Source organism: Myxocyprinus asiaticus, chromosome 32 (assembly GCF_019703515.2).
Source record: "Myxocyprinus asiaticus isolate MX2 ecotype Aquarium Trade chromosome 32, UBuf_Myxa_2, whole genome shotgun sequence".
Classification (NCBI taxonomy): Eukaryota; Metazoa; Chordata; class Actinopteri; order Cypriniformes; family Catostomidae; genus Myxocyprinus; species Myxocyprinus asiaticus.
In genome coordinates, this window is record NC_059375.1 from 37,503,335 (window position 1) to 37,519,686 (window position 16,352).

Consider the following 16,352-nt stretch of genomic DNA (forward strand, 5'->3'; position numbering starts at 1 on the left):
TCCAGTGGGAAAGCCTCTGTTTGGAGACAGCATTCCCTTTCCGCTGTCCGCCAAAGCAGACAAAGAGCTGCTCAGAGCGTCTAAAGCTCTGCGTGCGATCCAAGTAGATGCGCAAAGTATGCACCGGACACAGCAACGACAGGGCTGGGTCTTCCTCCTCCTGGGGCATTGCTTGCAGGTTCACCACCTGATCCCTGAAGGGGGATGTGGGAACCTTGGGCACATAGCCCGGCCGGGGTCTCAGGATTACGTGAGAGTCACCCAGACTGAACTCCAGGCAGATATCGCTGACAGAGAATGCTTGCAGGTCCCCGACCCTCATGATAGAGGTGAGCCCAATCAGGAGGGTATCTTCAAGGAGAGGGCTTTCAACTCGACTGAATCTAGCGGCTCAAAGGGGGCTCCGTGAAGGGCCAGGAGGACCACGGAGAGATCCCATGAGGGGAACAGGAGTGGCCTAGGAGGATTCAGCCTTTGGTTGCCTCTCAGGAACCTGATGATCAGGTCGTGCTTCCCTAAGGACTTACCACTGTATCGTAGTGTGCCGCTATGGCGGCCACATACACCTTCAAGGTGTATGTGCCATTCCTCCAGCCTCTCCTGCAGGAAGGAAAGCACTGACCCAACTGCGCATCTCTGAGGGTCTTCAGCTCAGGAAGAACACCAATTCACGAACCGACGCCACTTCAGGGTATAAAGCTGCCTCGTGGATGGAGCTCTGGCCTGAATGATCGTGTCTACCACTGCTGGTTGTACATCACTTAGGTCTTCCCCGTCCAAGGGCCAGAAGTGGAGGTTCCAGAGGTCTGGGCACGGGTGCCAGATGGTGCCCCGTCCCTGAGAAAGAAGGTCCTTCCTCAGGGGAATTAGCCAGGGAGGGGCTGTCGCGAGGAGCGTGAGGTCTGAGAACCAAATCTGGGTCGGCCAATACGGGGCCACGAGGGTGACCTGCTTCTCGTCCTTCCTGACCTTGCACAGGATCTGTCCAAGGGCTGAACAAGTTGCGGCAGATCGGCGTGATGACCACGTGATGTGTACCGAGGTGCCATGCCAATCTCGGGACTCGAGTCTGAAGCCAGTGCTGTAGCGGTCTCATATGCATCAACCCTAGTGGCGTGACCAGCGCCGAGGATGCCACATGCCCCAGAAGCCTCTGAAAGTGTTTCAGTGGAACTGCTGTTCTCTGCTTGAATGACTTCAGGCAGTTCAGCACCGACATCGTGCGCTCACTTGTGAGGCACACTATCATCGAGACTGAGTCTAACTCCATGCTGAGAAAAGAGATGCTCTTAACCCGGGGAGGGCTTGCTCTTTTCCCAGTTGACCCGGAGCCCTAACCGTCTGAGGTGCCTGAGCACAAGGTCCCTGTGTGCGCATAGCAACTCTCAAGAGTGAGCTAGAATCAGTCAGTCGTCGAGGTAGTTGAGTATGCGGACTTTCGTGAAGATGCGAGGGGACAGGGACAGGCCAAAGGGGAGGACCTTGTACTGATATGCCTGGCCGTCGAAAGCAAACCATAGGAAGGGTCTGTGTCGAGGTAGAACCGAGTCATGAAAGTACACGTCCTTCAGGTCTACTGCCGTGAACCAATCTTGATGCCGGACACATGGCAAAATGTGCTTTGGCGTTAGCATCTTGAATGGGAGTCTGTGCAAGGCCTGGTTCAGAACTCACAGGTCCAAGATTGGCCGCAACCCACCGCCTTTCTTAGGTACGATGAAGTAAGGGCTGTAAAACCCTATCTTCATCTCGGCTGGAGGGACAGGCTCTATCACGTCCTTGCACAGAAGGGTCGTGATCTCTGCACGCAAGGTCGCGGCATTCTCGCCCCTCACCGAAGTGAAGCAGATGCCGCTGAACCGGGGCGGGCGCCTGGCGAACTGAATCACGTAGCCGAGTTGAATGGTCCTGGCCAACCACGCGTCCAAGCTCCGGGTGAGGGGCACTAAGGGGACGATCGCATTTAACGTACCTGTGGGTGGGGCCTCGCGGTGGGAGGGAGCAGGGGATGCCACGTCGTGGAGCCTCGATTCGTCTCGAACTCGTGGCTGTGCTGAGGGGACCCTCGAAGCACTTACCTTACTCCATGTACCCGGCGCCGGGGGGGGTCGGCGATAGGGGAGAAGGGACTTTTTGACCATTCTCGTAGTCCGTCACAACCACCTGGCCGTGGGTGTAGGTGTGAGTGCGAGTGCGTTCGCAGCGTCTAAGTCGCAGGTGTTCAGTGCCCGGTTGCTGTGATAATGGCGGTCGTAAACACTGGCTATGTGACCCAGGGAGTGAGGAAATTGCTCTTTTGAGAATGTGGGTACTGCAGCCCATTCGGGGTGCGGCGAACATAAAAGAAAATGAAACCAAGGATTTACCTCCCGGCCCTCCACCGGGGGATAGAGTGGTCTGGATACCAGCTCCAGGTTTGCAGCAGACATCTTGCTCCCTGGGTCGTCCATCTCAGGAGTGCTTAGGAGCCTTCCAGGTCCTTGTGCAGGCCCATGAGGTGGAGCCGCCGCCGCAGGGGGATGCCCTCGGCAAGCAGACGGGATATGGGATCTTGAGCCGCTCCGGGGCAAGATGTGTTGTATAGCCTCCATCTGCTTCCTCACCACTGAGAACTGCTGGGCGAAGTCCTAGACAGTGTCGCCGAATAGGCCGATCTGGGAGATGAGGCGTTGAGAAAGCAAACCTTGTCCGCGTCCCTAATCTCAACCAGATTCAGACACAGGTGGCGTTCCTGGACCATGAGGGCGAGGTCGGTCGCTGAGCGCAGCTCTTGAATCACATCGGGATCAGGACTACCCACGTGCAGTTCCTTTAGTGACTTGGCCTGGTGTACTTGCAGTAGGGCCATGGCACGCAGGGCAGAGGCGGCCTGACCAGTGGCGCTGTAGGCTTTGGCCGTCAGAGACAACATCGTACTACAGGGCTTGGAAGGGAGTGCCGGGCGATACTGCCAGGTGGCTGCGCTTTGCGGGCACAGGTGCACCACAACCACCTTATCCACCTGAGGGACCTCTGTATACCCGTGGGCCGACCCGCCATCTAGGGTAGTGAGAGAAGACGAGCTGGGAGATCGGTTTCGGGCAGAAAAAGTGCCCTCCACGACCTCGTCAGCTCGTTGTGCACTTCAGGGAAGAAAGGGACTGGGGGGGGGGCGTGGCTGTAAGTGGCGCCCAGAACCCAGGAACCAATCATCTAGCCGCGAGGGCTCAGGGGAGGGTGGAAAGTTCCACTCCAACCCGACATACGCGGCGGCCCGGGCAAGCATGGCGGTCATCTCGCCTTCAGCCTCAGACTGGGCGGGCCGACCCGAAGATGGCAGTTGAGTCCTCGGCGTCTGACATCGCCAGTACACTCTCCGATGCAGCGATCGAGCACTCATCCCGCTCAAGGGGAGCTCTGAAAGGGACACTAAGCTGGCCCTGGGGTGATCTGGTTCCTCTCGGAACTCACCGGGGGCAAACGAGTGTGCTGGGGAATGGGAGGTCTGCGGGGATTTACTGAGTGTATGTTTGTATTGTTTTTTTTTTGTTTTTTTTGTTTTTTCACCCAATTTGGAATGCCCAATTCCCAGTGCACTTTTTTTTAAGTCCTCGTGGTTGGTGGTGATGATTTTACCCTTGCTGTGTGATGTGTCTTTAAACAGGGCCTCTGGGTTTTCTTTCTGGATTTTAAGTTTGTGTTGTTGTCTGCTCCTCTCAGACTGGATGTCTGTAGGATGGGCAAAGGTGTGAGCACCAGCCCTCACTACTGCTGTTACCATAGCGCTACAGTTCATACGTCTTTGATGTTCAGGGCAATAGCTCAACCAGCCAATCAGAAGGTGTGAAGGACAACTATCCTCTGCTATTGTTATTTTGAATTAGTGTATAGCCTGTAGTTTTTGGCCAAACTTTTGATTTGTTTGTAAAGTTTTTAAAAGTTACTTTTAATTTAATTCTCTCTTCCAACTTGTTTTTATGAAAATATTTCAGGGTGGATTGCTTACCTCTATCAAAGAGTAAGTTGAAATCCTCTGTTGGTTTGCTTTAGATTTCTTCAGTCCTTTGGGGCTTCCACCGTTATTTTGTCTCAGCTGTTATTTGTTTAATTCTCCTTTTAGTCAAATCCTTTTCCAAATATATTAATCCTTCTTGTTATTCCAGTTAAATTTGAATGTAATTCCTTATTCTCCAGGTTTTGTTGTTTTTCCTTTCTGTTGTCCTTCGGTAAGGTGGGTCTTCTCCAATGTGAATACGTTTTTCAAGTATATATATATATTTGGAACCCATGTTTGTCTGTGTCTGCCTTTTTCTATAGCCAAACTGTGATCATTCAGCCTGTATCTGATGAGGATCCGTCTATGTTTTAGATCTCTTACAGTGTGGAGATATTCTGCCAGATTATACTTTCTGTTTAGGGCCCAATAACATTCCAGTTTGTTTTGGTTTTTACTTTCATTTTCCCAGTGATCCAAATATGAATTTTTGCTTTATTTTATGTTTACTTTATTCTGATTTGGTTTTGTTCAGCAGTACTGGTCTGAAACTCGTGTTTGTTAGTTGTTAGTGGGTTTGTGGGTTTCAGAGCCAGCTGACAAAGGGGACTGATTTTAGGCTTCGACTCTTGGGTTTTAAGGGCTTAATGTTGCAGTGTGTTAGGCGAACTTGAATTTAGGTGTTTCCAGAATTTGAGGGATTATGTTTCTATACGTATGATTAGGGGGTATCTGCCTAGTTTGGCCTGGCATGTATTAGTAGATGTTCTTCTCTGAACTCTTAGAATGTTTTTACGGAATTCTGCATGCAGGGTTTCTATGGGGTGTTTGTCCCATCTAGAGTAATCTGACAGACAGAGTGGACCCCAAACATCACATCTGTACAGAGCAACAGGCATAATAATAATATCAAATAGTTTACACCAAATTGTTACAGGAATGCCTATTTGGGTAAATTTGCCCTTAATAGCATATAATGCTCTTCTAGCTTTCTCTTTTAGTGCATTCACTGCCAGACCAAAACCCCCTGAAGCTCTGATTTTTAGACCGAGGTAGTCATAGTGTATGGTGTGTTCAGTTGCAGTGTTTCCCAGAGTGAATGTGTATCTGGTTTCCTGTAATCTGTTTTTTTATTTATTTTATTTATTTATTTATTTATTTATTTATTTATTTATTTTTTTTTTTTTGGAAGATCATAACTTTACTCATTTTAACATTTTTCAAATGTTACTCTTTTTAAAATTGACTGTCAGAGCCCAGTTCTGACAGTAGTTCTCCAGTAGGTCCAAGTGCTGCTGTAGCCCTTGTGCAGTAGCTGATCAGCTGCATAGAGAAGAAATTTAACTTCAGAATTATTTAGAGTAAGACCGGGTGTTGCAGATTGTTCCAGTAGCACTGCTAATTCATTAATGTAAAAGCTGAACAGAGTTGGACTCAAACTGCAGCCCTGTCTCACTCCACGCCCTTGAGTGAAGAATTCTGTTCTTTTATTGCCAATTTTAACTGTGTACATGTTGTCCAAATACATAGATTTGATAGTGTTGTACATTTTACCCCCAATGCCGGATCGTAGAATTTTATAATATAGACAATCATGCCAAAAGGAATCAAATGCTCTTTTTAAATCAACAAAACATGCATACATTTTGCCTTTGCTTTTTTGATGAATGTGCTGGTTGACTATCGTGTGTAGCGTGTGAATGTGTTTGGTGGTGTGGTGGTTTGGTAGGAGTCCAATCTGACTCTTACTCGAGACATTGTACTTGGTAAGGAAGGCCTGTATCCAGGCCTTCAGGATACAACAGAAAGTCTTCCCCAGATTACTGTTCACACAAATGCCTCAGTAGTTATTGGGGTTGAATTTGTCTCCACTCTTATATAATGGGTGTATTAAGCCCATACTCCAGGTATAAGGAAAGTAGCCAGTTTGCAGAACCAGACTGAACAGTTTTAACAAGGATTCCTGCATTACTGCAGGGCTGTGCTTCAGCATTTCTGTTCTAATGTTGTCTAAACCACATGCCTTTCTGGGTTTTAGTTTCTTAAGTGCATCTGTCAATTCTTCTCTGCTAATCTGATAGTCTGACAATATTTTTTTATTGTAGATTCCAACTGACCTGGCTTATTTTGAATCTTTTTCTGGTCAGGTGTGAGATTTTCTGGAGAAATTTCTTTGAATAAGTTTTTAAAATAGCTTTTCCATAATTCTCTGTTTTGTATGGCTGTGCTGTTTATTCAGACTGTTCCATTTTTCCCAGAACTGATTATCATTAATTGAGTCTTTAATTTCATTAAGAGTGTGGTTTAGATGTTGTTGATTTTTGTGGCGTATTGTATTGTTATAATCCCTGAGTGCTTCACAATAATTTTTTTTTTTTTGGTTTCAGCTTTGTGTGGCTCTCTGTGTTTTTGGTTGGAGAGCTGTCTGAGTGGTTTTCTTTTAATTTTACATTCTTTATTCATTATCAAACCAAATTTCATCCCCAGTTTCTCTCTCTCTCTCTCTCTCTCTCTCTCTCTCTCTCTCTCTCTCTCTCTCTGTTTTTTTTTTTTTTTCTCAAGGTGCTTTTGTAATGAGAGTGACAGCCACTGATGCAGATGATGAATCATATGGAAATAGCGCCAAGCTGGTTTACAGTATCCTGCAGGGCCAGCCATATTTCTCAATTGAGCCTGAGACTGGTAAGTTGGGCATTATAGATCAAGCATAATATTTATTTATTTTACAGTAAAAAGTTACAATAAAATTAGTATGCTAATTATATGATGTTCAATACATAATTAAATAAACAGAAGCTTTTTCAAGTGGTTTCAGGTTTTTGGATCCCACTGTATGTACATACTGTATAACAGTGTATACTCCTGTCTATACACATATGTATCATATATTATTTCCTACTCTTTTTTTTTTTTTTTTTTTATTTAATTAAAAAAATATATATATTTTAATTTTATTTTTTTTACTTTATTCACTTTTTTATTCTGTTCTCTGAATTTAAAAGTTCACTTAAAAAGTAAATTGTATTGGTATCATCAGTAAAACACTGCAATTTGTTCTCAAGAAATGTAAAATATAATTTTAACATTTCATTGGTAACATCTGGGTAATTAACTCAGAAATGATAATGATGTCATAATTTGCGCACCCTCATGTTGTTCCAAACTGGTATGACTTTCGCTCCTCCATAAAACACAATAAGAGATGTTAGGCAGAATGTTAAGGTACATTCCAATCCACAGGGTCCCAGTGCACTGTTCACTTCACTTGACAAAATGTGTTCATTTGGAATATTCTGCATATTCATCAAACGCAGACAACGACCGTGTCACGCTGATCACAAGGTTCAAGTAAGATGACACAATATACTTGTGTAAATAACTATAAATGTACAATAAACAATACATCCACATGTATACTTAAAAAAAGATATATTATTATATGTTTAAATTAATATATTTCTTCAAACTTGTAGCCCATAAGTTAAATGACTGTTGCTTATTAATATAAAAAAAAAAAAAATACTATTATGTGGTTATTTTATAATATGTGTGTCATTTTAACTGTTATATGACCAATTTTCATGATATGAATGTAACGGTCGCATCTCGTGCGCATTGCACTCGCATAGAAAGCACACCTGAGGTAAATTAAGCTTAATTAAAACAACAGCGTCTCAAACTCCTTTCGTTTATTTGATTTTAGCATTTATTTTTGTTACACTACATCAGTACTCTACTGGTTCGCAATGACTGATGGGTAAATATCCCTCTCCACTTCCTGCAAGGTGATGTATCGATGTTCACTTATTCCCTGTGCCGTTTGGAGTGTCCTTCCAGCTGAACATAAATGGAAAAAAGTCCACTTTTGAAGACCCTAACGGTCGATTGGAATGCACCTTTAGCCTCAGTCACCATTCACTTTCATAGCAGTTCATTTTATTTTATTTTTTTCTCCTTTTGTGTTCTACAGATGGCAGTAAATTATACAGGTTTAGAACACATGAAAGTGAATAAATTATGACATAATATATACATTTTTGGGTGAACTATAATAATTATATAATTTATATCAAGTATAATTCAAGTATTTATCTGTGAGCTATTGGTCTAACTATTAGCTATTAGCTTAGTGATGTTAGTGGTATTTTAGTGTGTAGTTCAGTTAAAACATGAATTCTGCTCTCATGTTCACTAATAACGTTATCACAACATGATCTGAAGATTGACATCCTACTCAATTAAAACTCTCTTTAAAATAGCCCCATGCAGGGATTTAATTTCCTAAGTTATGTTTTTTTCTTTGTCCAACCTTTTTGCCTTTTTTTTTTTTTTTTTTTTTTTTTTTTTTGCATGACCTTAACATATTAATAATGAAGACAGAAAAGCTCATTAGATTGCACTTAACAAAATCCATCCTTTCTGTCAGGCATCATAAGAACGGCCCTTCCAAACATGATTCGAGAGAACCGCGAGCACTATCAGGTGGTGATTCAAGCTAAGGATATGGCTGGACAGATGGGCGGTCTCTCCGGGACCACTACGGTAAACATCACCCTGATGGATGTCAACAACAGTCCTCCTCGTTTCCCCCACAGTAAGAGATCACTAATTATCCATTCATGTGCATATTTTGACTTAAAGGGAGAGTTCAAAATCCGTTTTCCGTGGAACACAAAAGGATATGTTAGGCTGAATGACAGCCTTAGTTACGATTCAGTTTCATTGTATGGAAAAGTGATACAATGAAAGTGAATGTTAACTGAGACTTACATACTCCCTAACATCTACTTTTCTGTCCCATTGGGTAGAAAATGGTAAAACTAAATATGACTTATGTTGCACTGTAATAAGTGAAAATGTCAAGTGACCCTAAAATACAAAACTTTGTTTTGGTGTAACTCAATGAAGTCAGGTTGATTTAGTCATATTAAATAATGTTTTTTACTTGAATAAAACAAACCCGGTATCATGACCCTTACAAAAAACAAAAAAAGAATGCTTTTGTTGGTGGGATTCAATGAAATCAGGTTTATTTGGTCATATGAAATATTTTTTTTTTACTGAAACAAAACCAACCCGGTCTCATGACAAGTCGTAATAATAATACAAAATTTTAAGAAATCATATGAGTTGGCTTGTAAATAATGCTAACCATGATTTTAAAAGGTATCATGGAAAAAGAAAACATTGGGATTTGGAACAAGACGAGGGAAGCGTGTACCAAGTTATTGACACACATCAGTCATTTGTATTGCATAAGTAACTGTGGAATGAGCAATCAAATTTGTTCACAGACGTTTCCTTTCGTAAAAGAAAGTGTGGATAGCTAAAATTTGATGCCTGCATTGTATGAATTTGAAATTATGTTTGTTGACTGGACGGTCTCTATGGTAATAAAATTAGTAAATTTTCATACAAGCCAAGTCGTTCAATATTTTACGATTTCGCCATCTCATACAAATTTGTATGACATTTCACGAAACTACGTTAAACAGAACCATTAAAATAGATGTCAGCACATGAAGCACATTATTAGGTTACCTTACAAAACAATTTTACAAGTGTATATGAAATGTACATAAAATGAACAAGGGTTTGACTGCCATTCAGCTATTGATAATTTATAAAGACTAGATAATATCTGTGTTCGTGTGTAGAAGTCCACAGTGCTAGAACTTGCAAATAGACTTCAACATAATCAGCATATGGAATTAGATGGTTGAATGGAATTGTTTGGGTGGTCATAGAACAAGAGTGCAAACTCATCTGGCATGTATGATATATTTCAGCTGAAATATCATGGATATGCTCTGGGCTCATTTCTCCAACTGACCAGGATGACTCACAATGTGAAACCAGAACAAAAATTTCCACAGAAAGAGGCTTTTAGAGTGAGAGAGAGAGAGAGAGAGAGAGAGAGAGAGAGAGAGAGAGAGAGAGAGAGAGAGAGAGAGAGAGATGGAATGATGATTTACACCCTATTTATATTTAAAAGTTTCAAGGTCATTAACCAGTTTATAATACGTATATTCAATTTTTATTTGTGATCTTAAAACCCCTTAGGACTGAATCAACATCACAAGACTCATTACCACACAGTTTTCTTTGCGTGACAACCAAATAGCCATTTTAACTTCTTTTTTTTATATTTAGGTCCATATATGAAACAAATCGGTGAAAATACTTCTCCCAGGGTCTGGCACCATATATCTATTGTTGGAAACAACAATTGTAATCTAGCACAATTTAAAAATAAATGAAAATCAGTTTCTTGTACCCCACAGAAAAGGCATCCCTCCCTCACCTGCGGATCAAGATGTGCTCTGTGTCTGTTTGTGGCTATTATACCATGCACTAACCTCCACTGAAGATCTCCAGATCTTTTTTCAATGGGAGATTTGTACAAGGTTCTCCAGCTGCCTCTGGGGGATGCACCTATCCCAAACACCTCTTGCCATTTGGAATCCTTTTCGTTTGCAAGAGCATGAAGATGCAGTTTCTTTACACACAGTGTGTACAGTGATTTTTTTTTTCTGTATTGCTGAAAACTCCCAGCCGAGGTGTCTTAAAAGATAATAGGCCACCCTCAATTTCTTCCCAGCTTTCAGTCTCAGCTTAAAATCCCAATTCTGGGAAGTCAGATATGTCCATCTCTCCATTATGAGTTTCTAAGGAATGTCTATAACTCAGTGGCAAAAACTCAACTATTTGAGTCAAAAATTTCTTTGCCATTCGAACTGATCTTATACCCAATTTTGAAGCAAAAATCTCAGCTGATATCGATTCACCCTCAGGTATTAAATATCCAACTTTTGTGATTTTTGCAGCCCACAGACTTTTCCTGAGGGATATGTCCTTAAAAATATCCAGATTCAGTGCAGAGTTAAAAAGCAGTGATTCTTCACTCTGCCGAAGACTTTGGGCATTGTTTGGCTCCCGAGAGAACTTGAAAATTGTCCATGCTTTTAAGAGTGATCTATAAAATGATGTTAATCCTGCAAGATCTAACTTGTTTATATCCATCAGGAACAAGTGGCGATCTAGTCCCATGTTGCCCGCTTTCCTCAATAAGGTGCACGCTATCCCAGCCCAGTTGACATCTTTCCCATAGAGGAGTCTCTGAGCCATTTGAAGTTAGAAGGTCTTTACTCTAGATCTGATATCAGCTAGGCCCTGTCCTCCTTCCTGTCTGGACAGATACAGCACTGGTGCCTTTAGCCAATGCTAACCAGAAAAAATCCACCAGACATTTCTGAATTTGTCTCACAAGGTCTTCTGGAGGTTCAAGGATCATCATTCTGTGCCAAAGGGACAAGGTGATGAGGTTATTACATATCAGCACCCTTCCCCTGTAGGACAGCTGGGGCAGCAACCATTTCCAATGAGACAACTGAGCACACACTTTCTCCAGCAGGCCCTCCCAATTTTGCTTTCTGTTTTCGTTTGTCCCCCAAAAAACTCCCAGATATTTAAAACCTGCCCTCCCCCATTGTAAACCACCAGGCAGTGATGGACTTTTAACAGCTTAGCCACACCACACAGCATCGCTTTTACGGCAGTTAACTTTGGCTGATGATGCTTTCCCATAACACTCTAGAGCATCTTTTAGCACTTCAACATCACTATCTCCTCTGATTAAAACTGTAACATCATTCACATATGCTGATAGTTTGACAGATGGCTGAGGATGTAGAAAATGTATTTGTAGACCTGCTAGTTCTCTTCTTAGTCTACATAGCAGGGGCTCAATGACTATGCTATTAAGTTGGCCTGAAAGTGGGCAACCCTGTCTAATTCCCTCTGGACTTTCACAGGAATATTTAAGCCACCAGCCATTTTTATCATACATGTGGCTTCAGTATACAACAACTTTATCATTGAAACAAAATAATCACCAAAACCAAAAGCCTTTAAAGTGTCAAAGAGAAAAAATCCACCCTGATCCACCCTGTCAAACGTTTTCTCCTGATCTAAAGACAGAAAACCCATTTCAATTTTGTTATCAAAAGCATAATCATACAAGTTTCTTACTAAATGCAAATTATCTGCAATAGATCTGTCTTTTATGCAGTAAGATTGATCTTTATGTATGATTATATGCAGTACATTGTTTAATCTATTTGCCATACATTTGGAAATTATTTTGTACTCAGAACACAAAATTGCCACAGGCCTCCAGTTCTTTAAGAGTGTTAAATCACCCTTCTTAGGGAGCAGCATTAGAACTGCATGCTGAAAGCTCTTAGGAAGGATTCCTACACTGATACCTCAAAGTAATCATGTCCAATAACAGGCCAGAATGTCTTATAGAATTCAGCAGGCAGTCCATCTATTCCAGGTGTACGACCTATTGAAAGCTCCATAACAGCAGCAGTGACTTCTTCATAGGTAAGTTCAGTCTCTAGAAATATTTTGTGCTTTGAAGTTAAAACTGGAAGGTCATAAAGCAGTTCGTTTCTACATTGCCCATCAGAATTTTCGGAAGCATATAAACTGGAATAAAAATCCACAGCAATTTTACACATCTCCACTTGATCAGAAGTGTCTCAACGATTACAGTCTTTTAAACAGTACACCAGTTTTTCTTGTCCTTTTTTACGCTCCAAGTCGAAAAAAAAACAAAAAAAAACAAAGAAGTAGGAGCGTCCATGTCTCTTGCTGTTAGAAACCGACTCCTTACAAGAGCTCCTTTCACTCTTTCGTTTAAAATTGAGCTCAGCTGGTTAGTCTTTTCAGTCCACAGATCTTTAAGGTTTACAGAGTCATTTGCAATCACACTTTGCTCAATACCAATAATTTCTTTCTCAAGCCATTCCAATGTCTTTTTTATACACAATGAAGAATGTGATAAATATTATTGGCAAAAATTCCTTATTTGTGCCTTCCCTATTTCCTACCATTGAATGCAGTTTTCATAGCAATTCTTTTCACTCTTCCAAGACTCCCAAAACAACTTGAAATTCTCACAAAAATATTTATCTTCTAATAATTTAACATTAAAATGCCAATAATGACTCCTATGCATTCTTTTTAGTAAGATACACTCAGTAATGATACATTTATAATCAGACATTGATTTGGGAAAAATAGTTGAATTTACAACTCTATCCTCATATTGCGTGATGTATAAAGTCTGTCCAACCGTGCAGCAGAAACCTTCTCATTACTAATCTTCACCCACGTATATTGACATGTAAACAGATTATGTTCCCTCCATACATCTGAGAGGTTCAAATTTTTAATCACATTGGCTAAGCACAAGACAGATTGTGCATGAGGTTCTTCCCCATTCCTGTCCTGTGTAAAATCCAATGTACAATTAAAATCTACCCCTAAAATAATGAGGTCTCCGTCATGTTGCTGTCTTAAAATATATTCTAGTTCAGTGAACAAGCGTATTCTCTCTGCACCTGTATTTGGAGCATAAATATTCTACAAGCATGATGACTGTGGGCAGAGGGGCCTCTGCCCAAGGAAGACACAGTTTACCGACAGGGAAACGATTTAGCGGAAGATATAGCACATGGGGTCACCTATGGGGAACCAGCGCATGTGGAGCACCTACCCCAGTACAGGGCTTAGTTAGCACATGTACTGGACCGGCAGTGAGTTCCTCTGAAAACTCGTCTGTCACAGGGCTAAGGAGGAAAGTCATCCAGGGATCACAACTTGTGAACATGACTGGGAGTCTAAGGCGCACGCATTCACTTCATGGGAGGGGAAAGGCGCTATACGCAAGCGGTACACCTGGCCAGCTGTCCCGGAACTTACCTGTTCGGATCTGACAACACACGGGACGAAACCGGCTCAACCCGGAGATTAAAGAACCTCACAAAGGTGTTGGGTGTCACCCAGCCCGCTGCTCTGCAGATGTCTGCCAAAGACATGGTCAGGGCCTCAGGATCACATGACAGTAGCCCGGACCGAACTCCAGGAACATTTCACTGACAGAGAACGCCTGCAGGTCCCTACCCTCTTGATGGAAGTGAGCGCAGTCAGGAGGGCAGTCTTCAAAGAGAGTACCTTAAGCTCAGTTGACTCCAGGGGCTCGAAGGGGGTTCCCTGTAGACCCTGAAGGACTACAGAGAGGTCCCATGAAGGATGAGACATGGTCTGGAGGGATTCAACCTCCTAGCACCTCTCAGGAACCTGATAATCAGGTCATGCTTCCCTAAGGACTTACCGTCCACTGTGTCATGGTGTGCCGCTATAGTGGCTACATACACCTTCAAGTTGGAGGGGGAAAGCTGCCTCTACAGCCTCTCCTGCAGGAAGGAAAGCACCGATCTGACTCCGCATCGCTGGGGGTCTTTGTGTCCGGAAGAACACCACTTAGCGAACAGACGCCACTTCAAAGCATACAGGCACCTCGTAGAGGTCACCCGGGATGTGAGTGGCTCGTAACGACTTGAGGCGCTGCTGACTCCAGAGAAGGAGATGGCAGGCGAGTTGTGACATGCAACGGGAGCGTAGACCACCTTGGCAGTTGATGTACACTACCATCGCTGTGTTGTCCGTCCGGACCAACACGTGCTTACCCTGGATCAATGGCCGGAACCTTCGCAGGACGAGCAGTACTGCCAACAACTCGAGGCAGTTGATGTGCCAATGCAGCCGCGGGCCAGTCCAGGAGCCGTCGGCTGTGTGCCCATTGCATACAGTGCCCCAGCCCATCTTGGAGGCATATGTCATAATCACACGTGCCTGGAGACCAGCTCTAGGGGAACCCCTGCCTGTAGAAATGCTAGGTCATTCCAAGGGCTGAAGAGGTGGAGACAGATCGGTGTGACGACCACGCGATGTGTCCCACGGCACCATGCCCATCTTGGGACTCGAATCTGAAGCCAGTGCTGAAGCGGTCTCATATGCATCAACCCGAGCTGTGTGGCAATCGCAGAGGATGACATATGCCCCAGGAGCCTCTGAAAAAGTTTCAGTGGAACCACTGTCTTCTGTCTGAACACCTTCAGACAGTTCAGCACCGACTGTGCGTGCTCATTTGTGAGGCACACCGTCATCGAGACTGAGTCCAACTCCAGGCCAAGAAAAGAGATGCTCTGAACCGGGGAGAACTTGATCTTTTCCCAGTTGACCCGAAGCCCTAGACGGCTGAGGTGCCTGAGCACCAGGTCCCTGTGTGCGCACAGTAACTCTCGAGAGTGAGCTAGGATCAGCCAGTTGTCGAGGTAGTTGAGTATGCGGACGCCCACTTCCCTTAGTGGGGCAAGGGCTGCCTCTGCGACCTTCGTGAAGATGTGAGGGGACGAGGACAGAGAACAAGGAAACCAGTCTTTTGTTGAAGTTTTGGGTACCGCAGCCTCTTGGGCATGCGGTGAAAAATGAAACAAAAGATTCTCCTCCCGGCCCTCCACCAGGGGATGGAGTGGTCTCTCTACCAGCTCCGTAGAAGCAGACCTCCTGTCCCTGGGTTGCCCGTCTCAGGGGTGCTTCAAAGCCTTCCTAGGGTTCTTGGTGGCCGGCCATGAGATGGGTGGCATCTGCTTCCTGCAGTGGGGTACACGCAGGGGCCGGTCCGTGGGGGTGGGCTGCGGCGGAGCCGGTGCTGTTGCTGCAGGAGGTCACCCTTGGTGACGAGCAGACAGGGTGTGGGGTCTTGAGCTGCACCGGGGCAGGATGTGTTGAATGGCCTATGTCTGCTGCTTCACCGCCGAGAACTGCTGGGCAAAGTCCTCGACGGTGTCGCCGAATAGGCCAACCTGGGAGATGGGGGCATCAAGGAACCATGCCTTGTCGGCCTCTCTCATCTCCACTAGATTGAGCCAAAAGAGCACTCCTGGACCACCAGGGTGGACATCGCCAGCCCGAGAGACCATGCCGTGACCTTCGTTGCCCAGAGAGTGAGGTCGGTCACCGAGAGCAGTTCCTGCATCAATCCTGGTTCAGAACAACCCTCGTGCAGCTCTTTTAGCGCCTTGGCTTGGTGAACTTGCAGGAGAGCCATGGCATGCAGGGCGGAGGCAGCTTGTCAAGTGGCACCATAGGCCTTAGCTGACAGGGACGACGTAAACCTACAGGCCCTTGACGGGAACCTCGGGCGCCCATGCCTGGTGGCGGCGCTCTGAAGGCACAAGTGCACCGCGAGCACCTTATCCACCTGGGGGATCACCGAATACCCCTTGGCCGCCCCACCATCGAGGGTAGTGAGAGCAGGGGAGCTGAAAGATCGGGATCGGGCAGTAAAAGGTGCCTTCCACGGTCTTGTCAGCTTCTCATTGGAAACCAATCGGCCCAGGAACCAATCATCGAGCCGCTAGGGTTCAGGGGAGAGTGGAGTGTTCCATTCTAGCCCGACGCTCGTGGCTGCCCAGGAAAGCATGTCCGTCATCTCCGCGTCGGCCTGAGACTGCGCAACCACACC

General features: G+C 44.5%; 1 protein-coding gene across 1 annotated transcript in view; it reads left to right on the forward strand.

Moving 5' to 3' along the window:
• LOC127423079 (cadherin-10-like) overlaps window positions 1-16,352 on the forward strand; it is a 116,989-nt gene that overhangs the window by 68,689 nt on the left and 31,948 nt on the right. The window contains exons 4-5 of the mRNA XM_051667112.1: window positions 6,536-6,655; window positions 8,400-8,567. Of these exons, the coding sequence (XP_051523072.1) occupies window positions 6,536-6,655; window positions 8,400-8,567 (288 nt within the window). The remainder of the gene's footprint in view (window positions 1-6,535; window positions 6,656-8,399; window positions 8,568-16,352) is intronic.